This window comes from Suricata suricatta, chromosome 3 (genome assembly GCF_006229205.1).
Source record: "Suricata suricatta isolate VVHF042 chromosome 3, meerkat_22Aug2017_6uvM2_HiC, whole genome shotgun sequence".
Taxonomy (NCBI): domain Eukaryota; kingdom Metazoa; phylum Chordata; class Mammalia; order Carnivora; family Herpestidae; genus Suricata; species Suricata suricatta.
This window is the reverse complement of record NC_043702.1, coordinates 32,606,679-32,630,110: the sequence shown is the minus strand read 5'-3', so window position 1 is coordinate 32,630,110 and position 23,432 is coordinate 32,606,679. Positions and strand designations below refer to the sequence as shown.

The 23,432-nt window shown below is 38.5% G+C and overlaps 1 protein-coding gene and 1 pseudogene across 2 annotated transcripts; one reads left to right on the top strand and one right to left on the bottom strand.

Annotated features, from left to right (window-relative positions):
* Positions 1–1,015: 1,015 nt before the first annotated feature.
* On the bottom strand, positions 1,016–22,172 carry TMEM237 (transmembrane protein 237). 2 transcript variants are annotated; one of them, XM_029934064.1, is made up of 13 exons: positions 21,985–22,172; positions 19,719–19,750; positions 19,091–19,101; positions 17,450–17,506; positions 16,347–16,487; positions 10,559–10,679; positions 9,658–9,815; positions 7,204–7,327; positions 6,500–6,691; positions 5,027–5,100; positions 4,280–4,373; positions 3,367–3,488; positions 1,016–1,540 (listed from the first exon to the last, which is right to left on the bottom strand). In XM_029934064.1, the coding sequence occupies exons 1-13, from the start codon at positions 22,021–22,023 to the stop codon at positions 1,473–1,475; spliced, it is 1,233 nt and encodes a 410-aa protein (XP_029789924.1). In that variant the 5' UTR covers positions 22,024–22,172; the 3' UTR covers positions 1,016–1,472. The 2 variants fall into 2 exon arrangements, with proteins under 2 accessions (XP_029789924.1, XP_029789925.1); XM_029934065.1 differs by lacking the exon at positions 21,985–22,172 and adding an exon at positions 21,212–21,276.
* Positions 13,796–14,496, top strand: LOC115288650 (annotated as a pseudogene).
* Positions 22,173–23,432: the final 1,260 nt, after the last annotated feature.

Genomic DNA, 23,432 nt, shown 5'->3' with positions numbered 1-23,432 from the left:
GGAAATTTCCACCTCTTAATCCCCTTCATCTATTTCACGCCTCCTCCCACCCACCTCGCCACTTTGTTCTCTGTTTTTGAGTCAATTTTTTTTTTTTGTCTGTTAGGTTTCTTGAATTCCACATATGAGTGAAATCATATGGTATTTATCTTCCTCGGACTTATTTCACTTAGCATTATACTCTCTAGGTTCATCCAGGTGATGCAAATGCCAAGATTTCATTCTATTTTGTGGCTGAGTAATATTCAATTCTATGTTTATACTACAACTTCTTTATCCTTTCATCTACGGATGGGCACTTGGCTTGCTTCCCCATCTTGGCTATTTTGTAAACAATGCTGCAACAAACATAGGGTGCATATATCTTTTTGAATTAGTGTTTTTGTTTTTCTTTGGGCAAATACATGGTAGTGGAATTACTGGATCATATGGTAGTTCTATTTTTAATTTTTTGAAGAACCTGCATACTGTTTTCCAGAGTGGCTGCACCAATTTGCATTCCCACCAACAGTGCACAAGTTTCTTTTTCTCCACATACTCCCCAACACTCATTATCACTGGTCTTTTTGAATCTGGCCATTCTCACAGATGTAAGGTGATTTCTCATTGTGGTTTTGATTTGCATTTCCCTAATGATTAGTGATGTTCACCAGCTTTTCATGTATCTGTTAGACATGCGTATGTTTTCATTTGCAAAATGTCTATTCAGTTCCTCTGACCATTTTTTAAATAGATTATTTGTTTTTTGGTGTTAGTTGTAGAAGTTCTTTACATATTTTGGATATTAACCCCTTATCAAATATATCAAATATTTGCAAATATCTTCTCCCATTCAGTAGGTTGCCTTTCATTTTGTTGACAGTTTCCTTTGTTATGCAAAAGTTCTTTATTTTGGTGTAGTTCCAATATGAAACTTTTCAAACAGAAGAGGTACATTTTATTGGTCATGAAGTAAAACATCTTTCAAGCTAAATTACTGCATATTATTACATGATATATAATCACAAACACCAAGCCAGTTTCAAAAAAGACAACTTTCATATTTTAATTTCTTCAGTAAGGAGACATTAAAAATAAAGGTCTTCTGACTCCTTCTCCCTATTCCCTAAATTTTATGTTTAAACCTGATACATATTTTGTAACACTGTTTTTTTTTCTGTATTAGAACTTTTAAAGATAATGATTATAAATCCAGCTAGCTTGAGAACAGGAAATAAACACTTTCCCCTGCTGTTTTCTAGCTCATTACCTCCTTTATCAGTAAGATGATAATGCTATAGAGATTAATGTTTGGGTATGAACTGCAGATGCAATTTTTACATTTTCCTTAATCCTGAGAAAATTGTCAGTACTATATAAACAAAAATTCAATTCCAAATACACCTGCACATATCTTATTAAAGCACATTTAAAAACAAGAATAAGGAAAATTCTAAATCCTGGGTCATTATTACTCTGAAGGTGAGCTGGCATTAGGAAGAGGCTTTGAGTCCTTTATCTTTTTCAGGATATTCTTCCACATCAGAGGAGAACATCAACTCTGGGAGAGAAAATCAACAGATCTTACTCAAAACGGTTTCCCAGTACCTCAAAAAGAGTTTTACAGCTTAGTTATAAACAGATTCTCAAAATATTGACATATTCAATACCTATAATAGAAAGCCCTCAAGTACAAATAGGAATTCTTAATAATGAAATCTGGTTTAAAAGGTGAGGAGCACACGAGTGGTTCAGTCAGTTAAGCGTCCAACTCTTTTTTTAAGTTTATTTATTTATTCTGAGAGACGGGGTGGGGGGGAGTGGGGGGGGGTGGCGGGGGGAATGATTTCCAAACAGGCTCCACACTGTCAGCACAGAGCCTGCCTGGAATGCTCTTTCTCTCTCTGCCCCTCCCCTGCTTATGCTGCTCTCTCTCAAAATAAATAAATAAACTTTAAAAAAAAAACAAAAGGCAAGTAAATGACAAATGTACAAATTGTACATTTTGAAATGTTTAAATTTTAAATGTACTATAAACCACTGAAAAATAAAACATATATAATAGAGGCAATAACACCAGAAAATGTAAGTCACTTAGAGAGCCCAGATTATTGAGCAGCTCAAAGCTCTAACTGTATAGTGACCATGATACCCCACAATGGGGACAGACACAGAGCAAGGCCTTGGACGGACATGACACGTGTGCCCAGCTATCTTAACCTTAAATGTGTTATCCCACTTAATCACTATAACAACCCAATAAGCAAGTTATTTTCATCCTCACTTTATATTTATACTTTTTGTCCAGATAGAAATAAAAATGTCATATGACTCAAATGGCCCTAAAAGAAAGCAGGATCCTGGAAATCTGCACAAGCCATCTGGGCCCCAGCTTCAATCCCAAAGGTAGTGTGGAATGTTATTAGTTGACATTTCTACATGTAAACTATTACTTAGCATATAGGTGTGTAATTTATCAAAATACAAAGAAATAAAGAAAAAGAAGACTTTAGGAATTTAATAAAATAAAGTACTCCAATAAAAATATTAGATGAAAAATTCCTTGAGTGACTAAAAGCTATGCTGAGTGAAAATAGTAAGTAGCAAAATACATAAAGCCTAAAATAACTTTAAAAATATTTCAAATACCCCCAAAAGTAACAAAGCAATAGAATATTCAGTGAAGGAACATGAGAATTATGATGCAAAAGGATACATTTGTGAATAAAAATACATCAGCTTACATCTTTTGTCTTAGTTTTTACAAATGGAAATGTTGGAAAGATTCTCAATTCTTAGACTTCTGAGGTTGTAATTAGTTGGTCAGATTACAAAGGCTAGGATATTTAACCAATCAAGAATAAATAACCAAGGTCCAGAAAACTCAGAGATTCAAGGGTGAAACTGGGGAACATCTGCTAAGAAAATACAAGTTACACTAGAAATACTAAGCAGTTCCTAAAGCAGTGTGCTCAAGGGTTGTCAGTTTGCTAATATGATTCCTCTTCTCCAGATGTTCCAAAAAGGATCTGGGGACAATAGATTAGTCCACCAGGCACACTAAAGCTAAGATTACTACACACTTCATTAGACAATGAAGGGTTAAGAATCTGTGCCAGGCAGAGGAGGTAAGAATGAAGAAATACCTCCTGAATATAAATATGCACACGGGCCACAGAAGACTTTCACGAAGTACTCTGAGGCTCCAAGTCTCTTAGGACTCTCTCTGCGTCTCCTGGCATTGTTTCACTACTTTGTCACTCTTCTTACATTATTTTATTTTAAACACAGCCTTGTTATCAGAATATTATAAGCTATATTCAATAAAAGAAAATTTATAAAGTCAAAAGATTTCATGATATTCTTATACTATTTCTTCTTTAATACCTTCACTGAGATCCATGCCTGGCCAGTAAGACAAAAAAAGCCATGATAGTCCAACCAGAAGGGCCACCACCAGATTCACTACAATCCATGGCTGGAGAACCTGTTCCTCAACTCCTGCTGCCCTAAAGATACACAAACACTCATTAGAAATATCTTCATTTCGGTTCATAGATCCAAACAGATCTATTTAATGAACTTAAAAAAAATAGCAGTCTCCACCTAGAGAAATAACAAGCATGAAATATATATAGAATATATAATTTCCCTATAAAATATACCACATATATATAAAGACACACACACATACACACACATACACACACACACACCACATGAGAATAAAGGTCCAAAGGTTACTGAACTCTGTCGCCGAACAAATTTTCTAGGTTTCCCTTCTATTTACTGTGGTGCTACCCATTCCCCTTGCTACTTTCTCAAAAGAGCCTGCCCCTCTGGGTTCTGTGAACCGGACTCTCAACTCACCTGTCAGCTTCATGACTAGCCACTGATCTGTGAGGTTGGTTCTCCTTAGATTGTTCTCTTCCTAGCATCGCTTGGTTTTCTGACTCCATCTCAGCTACCCACTCCCATCACTACTCTGGGGTATTAGGCCCCCTGATGGGGGGCAAAGGTACCAGGCTTCTCCAGTTCATGTGTATGACTGATCTTAAAACCATACTTAATAGATTTAAAACAGACTTATGAAAAAAAAGCATATTCATTAAAAATGCAGTTAAATAGTTATCCACTAACCAAGGTAATAGGTATTTTCTTAACATAATTCTGGGAACAAAAACAGGGCCTTCACTACTATTTATAAGTGAAAACATGTAAGAGAGTAGAAGGATAAGAACAGCCCATTGTTGCTGTTATTTTACCATCAACAATTGCTAAAGCTACTGTGAGTTCTTACCAGAGGCTGCCATTAACAGAAGAAGGCGTGTAAAGGTGGATTCTGTCACTTGTCATTTGCTGACTCAGAGATAATGTAAGAGCAGTAAAGTACACTGAAAAAAAGACAAATGAAATTACTAATGTATTTTTAACAGCCCCGTTTATTTTGAATTTATGGATTACTGTAAAGTCAAAACTCTGTACTTTGGGGAATGATGACATAAAAGAAATTCATTTGATCAATTTCAATAGGCTAGCTAGCCTTAAGTTTCAAGAATATAGATGCAGAAGAGTATTCTGAGATGCTCATTATTTCATCATTAGAAACTACAAGAACTTAAAGGTCTTTTAAGAAATTAAATTACTTACTCAAGATCTTAAAACTAGTTTTATTAATATTCTCATAACTTAGAACAAAATGTATCCCAAATTATCAAAAAGATATAAAATAGTATTTGTTACTGAAATGCCATGCCAGCTGGATCAGTTTAATGTCAAGTAGAAAATACAAAACTGAAACATTACAAAACACAGGACATATTAAACTTTTAAAAGTTATCTATATCAACCTGTACTGGAAAACAATCCTATCAAAATTATGCCTATTGTATTTTTTTAATTGCAAATTCCACTGGACATCTATCAGTAATGTTTATAAGTAGCAATAACATAAAATCTTTCAAAAAGTAAAATTAAACCTTTCCTGGTTCAAAATTACAGTGTAAGTCAAGTATTACACAATTATCAAATGAAACTTTTCACTCACAGAAAGATGCTAAAGCTGTAGGATCCAGGGCAAGAAAATTTCGGATTGCTACTGATGTTTTAGCAAAGTCGATCCTAGAAAATACAAAAGCCACTTGTCACAGTGCATTCACAAGCTTCTCACAAAACTGTACTCTCTTGACTATCATTTTTTTCCTTCTCTATTCTAATGCTATCACATACACTATTATTAAGCTGTAAGTGGCTACAGTTTATACTAAACGCACATGAAAGAATATCTTATTTACAAAAGCCACATAAAACATTTAACTTATTAATATTTAGTCAATATTCCTTTGGAGTTAAGACATTCTTAACAAAGTAAACACGAACTGCAAAATTTCATTAGATTCTACCTCTTGGTATTACCTATATCATTAGGCTTTAAGTTGTTGTTTTCCTTAAAGGGCTGAATTGTGTTCTCAAAGACATGTTGAACCTCTAGCCCCCTCCCTCCCCTTACCTGTGAACATAAACTTATTTGGAAATAGGGTCTTTACAGACATAATCAAATTAAGATGAGGTCATTATAATGGGCCCTATTCAATGTAACTGGTGTCCTTAGAAGGAGAGAAGGGAAGACCCTCATGTGACAAAAAAGGCAGAGGTTGGAGTGAGGCATCTATAAGCCAAGGAACTCTCAGGATTGTCAGCAACCACTGGAAGCTAAGGAAAGACATGGAAGAGACTCAGAACCAACGGGGCTGACACCTTGATTTCAGAATTCTAGCCTTCCGAACTGAAAGAGAATACCTCGCTGCTGCTTTAAGCCACCCAGTTTGTAGTACAGGTGACCCTTGAATAACACAGGTTTGAGCTGCATAGGTCCAATTACACAGATATTTTTCAATAAATAGAGTGCAGTACTACAAATGCATTTTCTCTTATGATTTTCTTAATAACCTTTGTTTTTTCTGGATTACTTTTTTAGAAGAGTACAGCATATATTATAATACACATAACATACAAAATATGTGGTAATCGACTATGTTATTGGTAAGGGTTCTGGTCAACAGTAGGTTATTAGTTAAGCTCTCTGAAGGGAGTCAAAAGTTATATATAAATTTTTGACTTCCAAGTGGTCAGCACACCCAACCCCTGAGATTTTCAAGGATCAGCTGTACTTTGTTACAGCAAATCTAGGAAACTCATACAATACCCAGAAGCTCACCTATACCTTATTCAGATGATTTGGAAGACAATATTTGGAACTGTTTTCAATGATTACATTTGGAAGAAATTTCAGATTTAGAGCTGATGCTGGAATGGGCTTAGATTTGGGAGGTGCCTCTTTTGAGAGTTTTTCCATCTCCTCTCCCCCAAAAAACAGAAACAAACTGGCTTTAAAGAAATATCAAAATAATATTAATATCCTATAATTCTTTTTTGGAAACTGTCATAGTCCGTGACATAGTTTGCTCAGCATTTCCAACTAAAGAAGAGTTAGAAGGATGTGCAGTCACGATAATCTTACCTGTCAAAAGTTGAAACTGTACTTAGAGCCAAAAGCAAGTAGAGAAGGCTCTGGAATGGATATGCTAAGGTCTTGTACTGTTGCAGAAGGTTTGAGAGGTTAGAAAGCTGATCTCCTGCTAGAACATATATGAAAACAATATTCCATACAGCGCAGCCAGCCAAGAAGCCATGGGAAAAGAGACCAATCATCCTGAACGGAAAAGGGTTCAATTACTATGCATGCATTACTAAAGTAAAAAGCTGAAGTATTTTTTAAATCTTTTCACATATAAGAATAAAACCCAACCTTTCAAAACACTAAAACCATGCTTTTTCTTTTTAACCCACTGATAGGCAGATGATTTAATTCCAATTAATTGTTTTTTAAAAATATACCCATTTACTATTTTAACTTTCAATTTTGTTCACAGTATAGAACAACCTACACTTATTATAAACATTATGGAACATCTGTTTAAAAAATTTTTTTTTAATTTTTATTTATTCTTGAAGGAGAGAGAGACAGAGTGTGGGGGATGGGGGAGCAGAGAGAGAGAGGGAGACACAGCGTCTGAAGCAGGCTCCAGGCTCTGAGCTGTCAGCACAGAGCCCCACACGGGGCTGTGACATCATGACCTGAGCTGAAGTCTGACGCTTAATGACTGAGCCACCCAGGTGCCCCTGGAATATCTGTTGTAAGAAAAGTCCAACAAAAGCAGCCACCTGAAAGCCCGGTGTACTGTGAGTGCGACATCTCTGGTGGTCCAGGAAAGCTTCACGTCCACGAACACCTCTGCATTTTCTGTGGTCTTTATCAACTCTGACCGATCAGCAGCCTGGAATCTCCCTAAGAATACATTACACACTTATTAACACCTAGTGACAGAGAACCCTGGCAGTCTGTTTACATTATTTCACACCGTAAGAACCCTGAGACTGAGATTTTGCGGTTTTTCTATCTAAAAACTCTCCCTGATCCAGTACCTATTTCAGAAGTCTCTTTTCTTTTTTCTTTTGTTGGCTTAAATATATATGTATATTTAATCTTTGGGGAAAATAAACAAAGTCCATATGCTTCCTTCTCATCCCAAAATAGATGTTAAGGTAACAGTTTTGGAAATCAGTTATATTTAATGAAATAATGAACTTCCCACCCAGAACAAAGTCTAGAAACCCTTAACATGACATAATCCAAAATATTCTAATTTTGAGATGTTAGAAGTTTATTAAAGTTAAAAAATTTGTTAATGTTTATTTATTTTTGAGAGAGAGAGAGAGACAGAGCACAAGGTGGGGAGGGGCCGAGAGAGAGAGGGAGACACAGAATCTGAAGCAAGCTCCAGGTTCCAAACTGTCAGCACAAAGCCTGATGTGGGGCTTGAACTCACAAACTGAGAACATGAGCAGAGCCGAAGTCAGATGCTTAAACAACTGAGTTTAAATGTCAACACTATAAAGCTAAGTCAGTGTTTAAAAACACTTCACATTTCTTAGGAAAAATGCCTGTGTGTGTAACATGGCATTCTGTGATGACAGAGAGGAAAAGAGTTGTTCTATAAACATAAGATTCCTGTGGTAAGTATCCATTCGAGTATCAGCACCACAACACTGTGTGAGCAGAGCCTTACTAGTCCTTTTACTGTCTATGAGGCTCCTTCTTGTAGCTCTACCAACCACAGACGTACATCAGGAAGGGGGCGGGTCAAGTTTCCCTTTCAATGATCTTTGCCAAATCTGGCTGTCAAGTATTTGGGAAGATGAAAGACAGAGGTGCAACACCTAATTTTCCCTAAGAAAAGACAACTTCCGGACAGGCAACTGGTGTCTTTTATGGTCAGTTACTCTAGCAGGGAAGTTTCTGTGCTAAGGGAAACAAGAATAAAAATGAGAATTCAGTGACATTGCTTAAAAAATAGACTATGAAAAAATATTGTTTAAAAATGAGAATTGAGTACTATTGCTTAAAAACAGAAGTAAGTGAAACAGCAACAAAGTATCCTAGTAAAAGCACTCGACTAGAAGTCATGCAACCTCAGTTCAAGTCCCAGTTCTGCGCTAACCTACTGTGAGACCCTGGCTAAGCCAGCCTCTCGGGATCACAAGTTTCTCACTGGCCAAGAACTCCAAGACGCCTCACATGGGATCTTACAGAATGCAAATGCTAAAATAATTTACATGAAATCTAAATTGTACATTTTAGGTCTATGTTTACTTTTCATTTGAGTTCTTTATGCAGCATATTCATTGTATGCCCATGGGGTATGTGTTGTCATGATCATGCTTTCCATGTTTTTCTTAAACACTGCAAATAGAGTCTTATAATCAATGTCAGAAAGAATACAGAGCTATAACATTGTATTTCTTATTTAAATGGTAACACCATCATGTATTTTCCCTCATTTATCTGCAATTATAAAATTTACATCATTATCTGCCCTACCACCAACACCACCACCAATTATAGAAAACTGGTAAAGTACAACAAAGAATAAAGAAATGGGTGAAGCTGGGTGGGAGATTTTCTAAATTACCCACAATTCGTTAACACAGAAACAACCAGCATTAATATTTTGGCATATTTCCCTCTAGTCTTTTGTCCTATACATTTTTCCACAGTTGAGATCAAATTACATATGTGTCTATGTATTTATTTTCATTAGATCTTTCCATGAAATGGGGGCACCTGGGTGGCTCAGTCGGTAGCATCTGACTTCAGCTCAGGCCATGATCTCGAGGTTCACGATATTGTGTCCCACGCTGGGCTCTGTGCTGACAGCTCAGAGCCTGAAGTCTATTTCAGATTGTGTCTCCCTCTCTCCCTGCCCCTCCCCACTCACTGTTTTCCTTTCCCTGTCTCTCTCTCTCTCAAAAATAAATAAAAACATTAAGAAAATTCCATGAAATAAAAAATTCTCCATAAATGTTATTTTTAATGGTATGGATTTTATTATATAGATACACCATAACTGACTGAAATAATATGCCTTCTATTTTTATATTTATATTGTTTATTGTTTTGCATTCTCAAGAATAACAGTATGATGATTAGCTTTGTGTATAAATTTTTGTTTATATTTTTATTTTCTTAATTCAGATCTCCAGAAATAATCTTCCTAGGTGAAAGGATAGCCTTGTGTAATTCCTAACGCTCATATTCCAAAACAAAGAACTACTTACGGCTTTTTTCCACAAACACTTTGCCTACAGGCTGGCTAATGCCAGTGGGTGCCGTGAATATAGACTGTTGTTCGGGACTACTTTGCTCATCAGTAATTATGTCTTCATCTTCTACTCCTAGTTCATTGGCATACTGTATTTCTGCTGGCTGGGTTTTCCTATTATCAGGAAGAATGTAAGAAAAATGGATTTTTATTGGATTTTTACAGACACACATAAGGCGGTACCTATAACAGAGTTCTGGACTTGGGAGTCGAGAAATTTGGTTTTATTCAAATGGATCTATTATAAACTGTTATGTGCAGCAAGTCACATATGTCTCTGTGGGTCTCAGTTTTCTCATCTGGAAAATGAAGTGATGGAACTAGATTTGTAAGGTTCTTTCCAAACTTAAAATGATAGGATTCTATATAAATATTGATCACTATTTGTTGGGTAATTTCCAAATACAAACAATAGTATTACATAATTTCTTTAAAGTATGCCATTGTATTTTATCTGATACTTAACTTTCTATGCTAAAATACACATTTTTATTTATTGCTGAAATAATCACAATTTGAATTCTATTAACAAGAGAAAATAATCACAATAGCCCACTTTATTAATATTATCTTCAAATTTCAGTATCTTTAGTATCTAACTTTTGCTATTCATCTAATATCTTCTATTGATTCTCATCTTTTTTAGAGATAGCTCCTAAAGTTTTCAATTTAAGTATAGCATTTTACATTTTCAGTTGTTTACTCTTTTCAAATTTATCATTAGGTTGGTTTAACTGATAGTTTTGTAATCCTACTTATCGTGTTTAATATGGTTTAATCCAAGCTACCATTTAGAGCTCTGAATTAAGTAGCACAGTGTCTATGAAGAATATTTCGAAGGACAAATAAATTCTTACTTTGTCTTCCTTCGAGGTTTCTGAGTAACTGCCTCCTCAGGTGGCTCCACGTGAATGCCATTTTCATTTCGTAATAAAGATGAATTGGATGCCTTCTTTTGGGTGAAGGAAGTCTCCAATTCTGAAAATAAAGTAGATTACATTTTCAATTTACTGTGATGTAGAAAGAAAAGTAATGTATAAAACTTATAAGACAAGAGAACCTTAAAAATTCTAATTAGGCCAAAATTTTTTCATCATTTTACTAATTTTTAATTTTTTACTTTTATAACCCTAAACTTCAGTTCAGCAAAAAAAACGAAATTGCAATGCCAAATATATGGGAAAAATTAAATAAATAATCCAACACCCAGAGTGTTGGGAGAGCCCCATGATTACCTACAGGTCAGAGATATTCACCCTATGGACCCATAAGACTCAGAAGTCATTACACTCACCAGTCCTTACACTCACAGTTACAGTTTATCACAGTGAAATGACATAAAGCAAAATCAGCAAAAGGAAAAGGCACATGGAGTAGAGTCCAGAGGAAACCAGGTATAAGCTGTCAAGAGTCATCTATCAATGGAGTCACACGGGATGCATTAATTCCTCCAGCAACAAGCTATGACATGTATGACACTCTCTCTCCAGGGAAGTTCATTTAAACTCAGCGCCCAAGGCTTTTATTGGCTCACACAGGCACCCCCTGCCTCGCACATACCAAAATTCCAGATTCCCAGAGGGAAAGCAGGAGTTCAGCATAAATCATATTGCTTCCGCAATGCATAGCAAACCACCTTTATTATTTAAGAAAAGTTTTGTTTCAGTGTAGGGAACTGCTTATCAGCCATGTTCCAGAGGCAAGTGAGGAGGCAACCTTGCAATCGGGTTTTCTTTTTTTTTTTTTCTTTTAATTATTCTCAAGTTAGTTAACATACAGTGTAGTGCTGGCTTCAGGAATGGATTCCAGTGATTCATCACCTACCTACAACACCCAGTGCTCATCCCAACAAGTGCCCGCCTTAATGCCCATCACCCATTTCCCCCCCCATTAACCCTCAATTTGTTCTCTGTACTTAAGAGTTTCTTATGGTTTGCCTCCCTCTCTGTTTTTATCTTATTTTTCCTTCCCTTCCCTTCCCTGATGATTATCTATTAAATTTCTCAAATTTCACTTATTAGTGAAATCATACAATATCCGTCTTTCTCTGACTTATTCACTTAGCATAATATACTCTAGTTCCATCCATGTTGTTGCAAATGGCAAGATTTCATTCTTTTTCGTTGCTGAGTAATATTCCATTGTAGAATCTATATGCCACATCTTCTTTATCCATTCATCAGATGATGGACACTTAGGCTCCATGGCTAGTATCATCCTCAATGGGGAAAAACTGAGAGCTTTCCCCTGACATCAGGAACATGAGAGGAATGTCCACTCTCACCACTGTTGTTCAACATAGTACTGGCAGTATGTCTCAGCAATCAGACAATAAAACAAAATAAAAGGCATCCAAACTGGCAAAGAAGTCGTCAACCTTTCACTCTTCACAGATCACATTATATTCTACATGGAAAACCCAAAGCCTCCACCAAAAAGCTGCTAGAGTTGATAAAGGAATTCAGCAAAGTCATGGGATATAAAATCAATGAACAGAAACCAGTTATATTTTTATACACCAATAATGAAGCAACAGAAAGAGATATCAGAAAGAGATACCATTTAAAATTACATCGAAAACCATACAATACCTAGGAATAAATGTAACTGAAGAGGTAAAAGATCTATACGCTGGAAACTATGGAAAGCACATGAAAGAAAGTGAAGAAGATGCAAGTAAGCCTTTCTAATGAGAGCAGTTTCAGGCCTGCTCTTCCCTGAGCACAAGTATTAAGTTTAAGTAAGTCAATGGAGTCTTCTCATCAGCTAGCTACTCTTCCAATCTGAAAATACTGGCAATGGCTTCCTAGAATGTCTTCAAAGCCCCTAGAATTCTATTTTAATAAAACACTTACAGCCCCAACTGGAAATACATTAGAAGTAGAGTGTACCATAGTCACCCAGAATGAAACAAAACAAAAATAAAACAAAATTAAATACCCAGAAGTTTAGAAAGCTGGACCTACACAGATAGGTACATTCTGGAATGGCAGTGACAGGTGCTTTTTGCCCAGAACTTCGTTGGGTCCTGAACTTTCTAAAAATGGTCAAGTCAGGGGCACCTGGGTGGCTTAGTTAGGTGAGCATCCAACTCTTGATTTTGGCTCAGGTCATGATCCCAGGTGGATGGGACTGAGCCCCACATCCAGCTCCATGCTGAGCATGGAGCCTGCTTAAGACTCTCTCTGTCTCTCTCGACCCTTCTCGCCCACTTGCACTCTCTTTCTCTCTAAAATTAAAAATAAATAAATAAATAAATAAATAAATAAATAAATAATAAAAGTGGTCATTTCTGTAATTGCATTTTTCATAAATTGTAAAACTAGGTACTGGTATCCATCTTGATTTTCAAATGTGTACCCTACTAACTAAATTAACTAAGGTGGTAGCTTTAATTCAACTATATTTATTGCCAGTAATGACATAAATCATAAAACTGTCTGAGCACCATTTCTGCCTCTTTTTCCTTCTTCTCCTCATAAATACTCACTGTCCCCCGGCACTGCAGATCCTACTTCAACTTGCCTCTAAAAACTGTGCTCCATTCTATTAACTCTTCCAGTTCCTGCCCTCTCCTCCTGTAATTCTTCCATCCAATCAGGGCCTACTATTTTCTAAGAGGATAAGTAATTGATCAGGGTAATTATTTTGTAATAAATTATTCATCAAGGGCCAATGCTAGTATGAAAGGGCTAATCTCCCAATCCTCATTCCTTCACTTTGTTTTACTCTAACAAAACCCACTGTCTTTCTTCTAATTACTATAAAGTCATAATGCTCAATATTTGAAAAATTAGTAAAATATAAGTGAAGAAAGGAAGACAATAAAAATCATCCTTAATTCCTTCTTCCAAAAAACGTACCTTTGCTATATCTTTCTACTGTTTTTACTATATAGATGCATGCATATACATGTGTTCTGGGTTGAATTGTGTCCCCCTGCAAAAGATATGCTCAAGTCCTAACCCCCAGTAACTGTGAATGAGACTCTACTTGGAAATAGGGTCTTTGCAATTATAATCAAGTTAGGATGAGATCATGCTGGATTAGGATGGGCCTGAAATCCAATGACTGAAATCCTTCTTTCAGAAAATATGGAGCCCGGTGCTGCAGGGAAATCCTGGAAAAGCGAAAGGGAGGGGTGTGTATCTAACCTAATGGTCTGCAACCTGGCCTACAGCGGGAAGCTGGAGGAACTGAGGAGAGGATCCTGGCTGATAAATCCCTGGCTATTAGAACGGACCAGGACAGCAGAACCGCATTGCATAGGGCCTGTTCAGCTGGACACACTGAAATTCTTGCTGCAGCTTGGAGTGCCCGTGAATGATAAAGACGATGCAGGCTGGTCTCTGCTTCATATTGCTGCGTCTGCTGGCCGGGATGAGATTGTGAAAGCCCTTCTGGGTAAAGGTGCCCAAGTGAATGCAGTCAACCAAAATGGCTGTACTCCCCTACATTATGCAGTTTCCAAAAACAGACACGTGTCATGTTACTAGAAGGCGGGGCTAATCCTGATGCGAAGGACCATTACAAGCTACAGCAATGCACCGGGCAGCAGCCAAGGGTAACTTAAAGATGATTCATATCCTTCTGTACTACAAAGCATCCACAAATATCCAAGACACTGAGGGTAACACTCCTCTACACTTAGCCTGTGGCGAGGTGAGTGGAAGAAGCAAAAGTGCTGGTGTCCCAAGGAGCAAGTATTTACATCGAGAACAAAGAAGAAAAGACACCCCTGCAAGTGGCCAAAGGTGGCCTGGATTTAATACTCAAGAGGATGGTGGAGAGTTAAGCAGCTCAGATTCATTCTTCCTTTGTACGTCTCGTGCTTGTCCGCAGTGCCTAGGAAGCTAATGTACTTGTGCCCAAAGCACCATCTGCAGATGACAAAGGTCTTTTCTTGTCTTCAGCGTGTCCTATAAACCTGTCGAATGTCGTTCCTGCTGAGGGGTTTGGTCCAAGCTTGCAAATCGCTTTCCAGGCATCAATTCACTGTTGAGATTGTTCTTCTATTGTTGCGTCTGATTCTGTACTGAATCTTGGTTAATTTCAATTCTGTGGCTGTTGTGAGTATTTGGCACCTGCAAGTCCGCTGTGAGGCAGAACAATCCTGGTAGCACCAGGCCATTTGTCCCGCCCTGTGTTCCAAGGGAGGTTCTCGCATGTTCCCCCTGTCTGGTCGAAACACATCCTAACTTGTCTTTCAAGCCCACTCAGAAGCTTATACCACGTATTTCTGTTTTTCACAACGTGCACTGCAACTTTATTTTTCTTACAGGAGGAATATCTATATATTTTAAAGGACCAAATTTTTCGTCGGAGGACATGCTACCCAAGTTCAGAATTCATAAACACTAAAATAATGAAAAAGAATAGCCTGTGTACCCATGAATCTTTTTAATAAACACTTCCAAAATAAAATGTATTGTTTTTAAAAAGGAAGTTTGAAAGTACGTATATTAAGTCATCATCCTGTTTGCAAAGAAATGTCAAGCTTGTTACCATGAATGTAACAAAAATGGATTCTGATTTGTATTTTAAAAACCAAAAATAAAATGGCATGAGAATTAAAAAAAAAAAAGAAAAGAAAATATAGAAAAATCTGACAGCGGGTGTACAAAATGGAGTGATATGGTCACAAGCCACAGAACATAAGGAATGCCAGTAACCACCAGAAGCTAGAAGAGGCAAGGATGGATTCTGTCCTAGAGCCTTCAGAGGGCGTATGGCCCTGCAGACACCTTGATTTTGGACTTCTAGCCCCCGGAACTGTTGGAAAATAAATTTCTGTTGGTTTAAGCTACTCTGTTTATGATAATTTGTTATGGCAGCCCTGGGAAATTAATATAACATATTTGACAAAAATAGGATCCTTTGACACATATTATTGTATGGATGGATGGTGACTTAACAGTACATTACTGATGCTTTTCCATATCACTATTTCACGTTAACAATCCTTTTAATGGGTACTTGGTTTCTATTAAGTGGATGAAACATGATTTATTTGGTATCACTTTGTTAGCTATGGTTATTACCAGATTCTACTCCTATAAATAATGTTGCAATTATCATCCTTTGATTATTGTGGCTAGTGTAGTTATTTCTATTTCTAGCAGTTCAAACAGGCTATACCAATTTACGCTCTTTTCAGCAATATATGAGTGTGCCCCTTTTTAATCAACACATTTTTACCTAGCACTTTTGAATTTTATAATCTGAAAAAAAAAACATAGCCAATTTGACAGCATTTTGTTTACCTTGTGAATAACACCTGGACCATAGCAAGACTCAATAAATGACAACTGTTCTTTCACTGTATTATTGCTAATACTGAATTCATCCCTCCCCCACTGACCTCAAACGTCCATTTTATCACATACTAAATTCTTATATACACCAAGATCTGAAATTTGTTTTAATCCTGAATTTATATTCCTTCCCTCATAATATACAGACATATGATGAAAGAGACTGTCTAAAGTATTCTTGATTTAAAGTATTTGAGTTACTCCAATGTAAAAAATTTTAAGAAAGAAAGAAGCAAAGGGATATGAGTGAGGGAGAAAATGGGAACAGAGAAGCTTTAAATCACACCCCCAATGTCACAACTAGTATCACAACCTTGGTCTCTTCACATACCAAGAGGCAGCCTCGTCTTCCTCTGCCTCCTTTGAATAGGAGCTTCTTCTGGATGCTCTGCGGGTTCTTTAGCTGGTAGCTCACTGCCCTCAGATGGCCTGTGAACGGGAGCCTGAGCAAGGCCTTCTGAAGAAGCACTGCCTGCAGAAAAGGGAGCGGGAAGCAACAGGGTAATCTGAGCAAAGGTCACTCAGTCTTAAAAAGCTGGAAAAAAAAATGGAACTGGAATGGTTCCTAAATGATGATTAACTGTCCTTTGTTACACCTTTACCTGTAACTATAAGCATGGGTCTTAACCCACTTACATCTCATTATAAATTATAATAAATTCAGTAGTTGGCATATCAAATCAATACTCAGAGGTTTTTTTGTTTTTTTTTACTATATCTCTACATATAAATCCAGATACTTTCACATCTTAAGATTTGTAAGAGGCAGCAAGTGGAGCGGAGAGACCAGTTACTGAGACCAGTTTCTAGACTGAGGTTTCCAGCCGAGGTGACCAGAAGAGTGGGGGATTCCGTTACCAGAAATCTATGAGAGGCAAAACCTGATTTACGGTTGAAGGTAATGATGAATGCTGAACACGCTGAGTTTAAGTGACTGACAGAACACCCAGGAGTATTAGTGGATAACTAAGACAAAAAGTTCACAAAACTTGCCTATTATAGAGCCTCTAATACATGAATGATATGGCCCTGCCTTCAGATTCTTGCTCTAATGAAGAGATTCTGACTGAAATAAGGGACCCAAGGACCTTGTGTCTCTAATCCATTATCCTGTTCAAGGGTCTGAAATCAATCACAGCTTAAGACAATTTATGTTATCTAGGGATCAAAGACCTCAAAGAGTCCAAGAATACTGTGGAAGTAAGAGTTTAAGTAGCACTATTGTTTATTCCACAAATGCTTTTAGACACTCTTCAGGCTGCTCACTGCCTTGTTCCTCAATACCACCAGGAATTCCACTGCTCTACACTGACCCTGACTCTATCCTCAACACAGCAGTGACTTGGGACTGCCGGGGCTTTGCCTCTACCTCATCTGTGTCATGCCTGAGGTCCTGGTAAGACTTGTGACCCCCAAAAAAGAAGAACTTCTTACCTAGTGTGTTTTTTGTTCGGGGCTTCTTTTTCTTAGGACGACTAAGGGGAGTATCACCTATAAAACACACATACACAAACACACACACACAAAAGAAAAAAATAGAAAAGACTGCCTAAATTTCAATGTAGAGAGCAGTCAAAAGGAACTTTTAGTCAGGAAGACCTTTCCCTCTTTTCTCTAGGTCCAGCCAACTTCTACACACTGAGGGAAGGAAGCAAGAAATTGACAAAATCAAAGAAAGCTTATAGTGTAATGCCAGTAGCTCACTGTTGCTCAGTAATATTAGAAACAGTGACCTTAAAAAAAAAAGAAAGAAAGAAACAGTGATGCTGGAGTCCAGCTCCAGCAGGTCCAGGGTTCCCTGAAGGATAGACAGTGTCAGTGAAAGGGAGTGAGAGAGCCTCAGCTTCTTTCTGATCACCAGGCAGGCATCTCTGCTCTGACCAGAGAATCAGCTTTATTTATTGAAAAAAATGTATGGGGTACAAAACAGAAGTGGCAATTGCCTTAGACAATGATTTCTGATGACAAATTCTTTGGTATGTAAACATTTCCCAGAACATAGATTGGCAGAAGACTCGTGCATAATCTTTATCAATAGTGATTGATGTAGGTGACTTAGATGTTTATCATATGGGGAAGGAAGGTATCTTTAGCACTCAAATACAAGGCAATGTTTTTGGCATAGCAAAGACAAGAGTTAGGACTTTTGTGAGCAGGGGTCAATAGCCCGTTTTCTCAAGGGGAAGAAAAACAGTTTCTCAGGAAATGTAATATTTGCTCCTATAATCACAACAGAAGAAACTCCTGTAAGTTCCTTCACAAGGTCTGATACCAGTCAGCCAGGCGCCTTGAGGGTCGGTGCTCAAGCAGAAATGAGTGGATGTGGATATCAGTGGCCATCTGACAGTGGGAGACCCCTGCCTTGCAAACCCGCCTTACTTCAGAAATGGCTCCCAGCACAGTGACATTTCTAATACTAGAAAAGTAGGCTCACAAAATATTCATCTGTTCCCTTACACTTCCCAGCCCCCTTGTACCTAAGTGTGGCCTGTGACTGGTTTGAGCCAATATACCGCGAGCAGAACTGATGTGCCAGAACATTGAAATAGCCAGTGAGTACCTCTCCAGCTTTTGCTGCCCTTGCTGAAGGCTGTTATAATGGCAGAGCCACAGGACAGCAGTAGCCTGGATCATGACATCATAGCAAAGAGTGGTAAAAGGCATCTGGCCTGCACTGTTGCCACAGTGTACTTAGCATTAGCCAGAAATAACCTTGTAAGACATTAAGTCAGAGATTTTGAAGTTGGGATAGCATAGCTGAGCCTCTCCTGATTAAACACAAAAGACAGTGTAGTCCCTACTACAAAACTACAAACTAGGCAATGGTTATGTTCTGGGTGACTCCATTCAGAAATGAGTGCTTTTATATTTGAAGGTAGAGTATCACTCATATGACTAGTGCTATATACCAACCATCATTTAAAAATAGCAGTCATAAGGATATTTTGCTAAAAGGATATTGCAATATTATAAATTATACCATTCAGATTCAACTTTAAGAAAACCATTAAGGAATCAAATTAACTTTTGAACTCCAAGTTTTAAAAGTTTTACATTAAGGATGAACTAACTCACCTTGAATAGCACTTTACATGACACCGACCAAATTTAATTAGGACAAAGACAAAAAGAAGAAACTATTAATTAGAAATCTCTTACACTGTCAGACTGAAAACTGACTTAAGTCATTATAAATTTAAAATAAGCTTTCACGCAGCTAGCTAGTTTATAAACTAGCATATTTTTATGAGTAAAAAAGCTAGTAAAACTGCTAACAAAATAACCCCAATATTTTCTGAACTTACATATACATATTCCCTACTGTCTATTAATAAAGTGGATTAAACAGATTAAGAATTCTTATTTTGGTCACTGATTAAAATCAGCTTAAACTCTAAGGAAACTATTCTAGCAAACCAAAGAGGATCAAAAGTCTGATAAACAAGACATTAAAACATTCAAAATGGATCCATTATCTTACCATGCTGACAATCAGACTTTGAAACAGAACATTTAATTATAACTGTAATCCTAATGATTCAAGGATTTTTTACCTTTAAACTTTTAGGAAGCCTTTTTCTAAAAATTTCAAGAAGTCTTCTCTGAATGATCATAATTTTGCAATGCTACTAGTCGATTTTTTCACTTTATTCACTTTACATTTTTAAAACTCAATAATAAAATTACTGTAACATATTCTTACCTTGGCACAGGTGGTAGGGCTCGTGGAGGACGCTATGGAGAGAAGAAGAAGAAGAAAATTGCTTGTAAGTAAAAGCCTCAGAACATCTTCATGTACTTCAAATATTTTGATAACCCTGTTCATCAAATGAAATCCAAGAAGTACTACTGAGAATCAGATAGACAATTCTATATTTTTCCTACCAATTTCTAAATTTCATATACAATTCCTTCTTTCCTACACTCCTTTCTATACACATGCCAGGCTGTGTTCTAAGGACTACAGATACATTAATGAATAAAACAGAGAAATCCCTGCTTTTATGGAACTTACTTTCTAGCAGTTAAGTATGAGATTACATACACACACACACACACAAATGAGGAAGGATGTGGAGTGCTACTTTAGTCAGGTAAAGTCACTCTGAGATATTTGAGCTGAGACTTGAATAAGAAAGGAGCCAAAGAGAAGCAAACACAATGGCTTTTAGGAGAGATTACAGTGTTTTAGACAAAAGAAGGCCAGTAAGGCTGCTGTACAATTAAAAAGGCTAAGCAGGAGCCAGATTAACTAATTAGGGTCTTTTTTTTTTTAAGTTTATTTATGAGAGAGAGAGAGAGAGAGAGAGGCAGGGAGGGAGGGAACACCAGAATGGGGTCAGGGCAGAGGGAGAAGGAGAGAGAATTCCAAGCAAGCTCCACACTCTCAGCACAGAACCAACACAGGGCTTGATCCCACCAACAGTAAGATCATGACCTGAGCCCAAGTCAAGGGTCCCGAGACTTAACCAATTGACCCACCTAAGCACCACCATTAGGGTCTTGAAGACAAAAGGAAGGTATCTAGATTTTGTTTTAATTAAATGAGAAGCTAGTGGAGGTTGTATGCTCAGAGTAACATACTTTTTTAAAGAAATCACTCTGAATACGGCATGATGAATGCATTTTAGGGCAGAGAGAATTAAACACACACACACACCTTATAAATGTCACTTTACATGAATAAGAGAAAGTGTTCGCAGTTCAGAGAGATTAGAGATAAGAAGCATTCTCCGATCTTTCATTTATTTTAAAATAAAATAGTAACAATAACACCTCGAAATCAATTTAATGTTCCAACTGTCCCATGCTGCTTGCAGAGGATATTGATTCAAAAGGGTTACGTTTTAGACACTCTTTGAGTTTGTTCTACGATCATCCCAGTTAGCAATCCATCCGTTCAAACAGTGTATTACTACAAATGATACGAGATTAGGACAAAGCAGGCTGTCCTAATACTACTTGATGGTTAAAATTACAACTGGAAGAAAACGATAGTCCTAAGAAAGAGCTATTGTAAAAATGCTACGGATCGCGTTCTATCCAAGGATTCAATTCACACGTTCCGTGTTTCAAAAGTCCCGCAAACACGATGTGGTCACCCATCGCAAGGCCAACCTTTAAGCCCCTTAAAAGCAGAATGGGTCAACTGAACACAAAATCCAAAGAAAGCAAACATAACTAAGGCTCGCTTACCACCTGCTTCTTTCCCATTCCGTCTAAAAGCCGGCTTGCGCGCGGCGCTCAGCCTCCAGGCGCACAGAGCTCACACCCGCCCCCTGCTCGCTCCAGCCAGGGCCGGCCATGCGCATGCGCCGTGCGTCATTGGTCTGCGCAGCCCCGGCAGCTGCGGTGCTCAAACCCTTCTCCGCAAGGTGGGGGCGAGGATAAGCGCGGGGAGCTGGTCGGGCCTTTTCAATATAGCCTTGCAGAAATGGGGACGTCGGAGTGGGGAGGGGGGGTTGACGTGCCAAGGAAAGAAACTCCAGCGGGCGTGGGACAACAATCACGGTTCCACCCCTGGTTTCTCAAGTGGTTGCAGTGATTTATTCGAGGGAGGTGGGGAAGGACCATGATTAAGTCTCCGCTAGGAAACTGCGCTCTCTTTCCTAGACGGATAATGCCCCCCGGAAGGAATCCGCAGGAGAGACTCGCTGGCAGTCTGGGAACACTAAGGCGCCAGGAAGGCAAAGAAGAGAGGCGTTGCATAGCAACATAGGCACTCAGGCCCCCGGAAACTTCACGCCCCTCTTCTCCCCTGGCTCCAGGAGTTCGGGTCCCGGGGTCGGGACGAACTTCTATCGCCCACTCCAGTCTAGTCCTCTGAGCACCAAATAGGTGGACGCGCACACATCACTGGCAGGGCTCTCCCTTCCCCAGCCCTAGGCACGGCCCCGCCCCAGGGCCAACTGAGGCGTTAGGACAGCACCCTCCAACTCCGCGACTTCCGCGGCTGAAGCGCTGCTCACCGGGTCGGCCTCCAGGCGAAGCCCCGAGTCCGTCCTCATGGCGCTCTCCCCGCTGGGCTCTCTCGACGCAACTGCCGGCGCCCCGAGGCTGGCTCCCGCGACCGTGCCTCCGGGACCAGCGACAGGCAGGGGCTCCCCGCGGTCGGGTTAGGCCGCAGTTCTGGGAGCCTCCCTTCGCTGGGTCAAGCCCCGCCCACCAAGGCGTCAGCTTTAGGGAGGGGCGCGGTTAGCCCCTTTGTAAGCCTGATGGAAGCCCTTTTGTCCAGGAGTGAAGAAATGAATCAAAAAGGTAGTCAAGGGCTGTGAGCAGAGAGTAAATACCGCTAAAACCAAAACACCTATAGGTACCGAGAACTGATAATCGGCAAGGCCAAGATTGCCTAGAAGAGCCAGGAACTGATCATCACTAGAATCAGAAGCCTGGAAGGGCTAAAGTCTGATCTCTGAACATAATAGAGACCACTCCGCTGCTTGAGCATAATGTGCAGGTAGCAACCAGAGCTGACCTGGGCCAGACTGAGTTGTCATCTCAACTAGGCACTCACTGACTGACTTGGCGTTTGATTCCTTCTTAACCTTGTATCTTGTTTATTGTGTGACTTTGCATTGTATCTTGTGTTGCATATGTGAAGTCAAGTTAAACAGGTGGTGAAATGTCATTCAGTTTGGAATCCTGTCCCTGTTAAAATTGTGTAAATCCTGCTTAATGAGTGAATAAAACTGACATTGTGGAAAGACACAACTCGTGTACCACCTTTGTAAGATGCTGGAGACACCACACACACACACACACACACACACACACACACACGCCCAGTTTTTCAGGGTGGCTAAGTATTGATACAGACTAATACCAGATTTTTTTCCAGGTGTGTATGTGTATCTGTATGTCCGTTGATACAGGCAATTCTCAAATTTTTGCCAGTTGTTTAATCCTCCATCTCTGTAAATCAAGTTTAGGAAAACTTTTTCTTGAAAAAACAAAAGATTAAATCCAAGTTCACATAAGTATCATTAAAAATGACTTAATTTTCTTTGGTTGGGGTTTTGGGGGGGTTAATTTTTTTCTCTGTTTTTTTTCCCCATTGGCTTTTTTTTTTTTTTTAAGATAATCACTTTAAGTAAAAAAGAACTACAAATATCTTAAAGTATGCACTTGGTTTCTTTTATAGTTAAGAAAGATCAGAGGGGTAGAGGGATGGTGTGGGAATGGGGAATGTTAGAGAATGATAGAAGATAAAGATACAGATACAGGAGATAAACAGATACAGGGCCAGCAAGACTGAACGCAAGTCTCAAGATCTAGGGAAGAAAGAAAAATAAGACTTCATGGAACAGCATCCTCACCTTGTGGTTTCCTCAGATACAGGTCTCTAGGACTAAAATCAATTGCCCTTTCCTAGTTTAGGCATAATGTGGATATTGGCTTTTAGGCAAATTAATAGTTA

What these genes read in the sequence shown, in the direction of transcription:
- TMEM237 (XM_029934064.1), bottom strand. Translation starts at nt 22,023, where the DNA reads ATGAGGACGGACTCGGGGCTTCGCCTGGAGGCCGACCCG. An exon ending in AAACCTCGAAGGAAGACAAA is followed by an intron (nt 9,816 to 10,558) that starts GTAAGAATTTAT and finishes TCCTGATAATAG; the next exon opens with GAAAACCCAGCCAGCAGAAA. An exon ending in AGTGTTTGTGGAAAAAAGCC is followed by an intron (nt 7,328 to 9,657) that starts GTAAGTAGTTCT and finishes ATGTATTCTTAG; the next exon opens with GGAGATTCCAGGCTGCTGAT.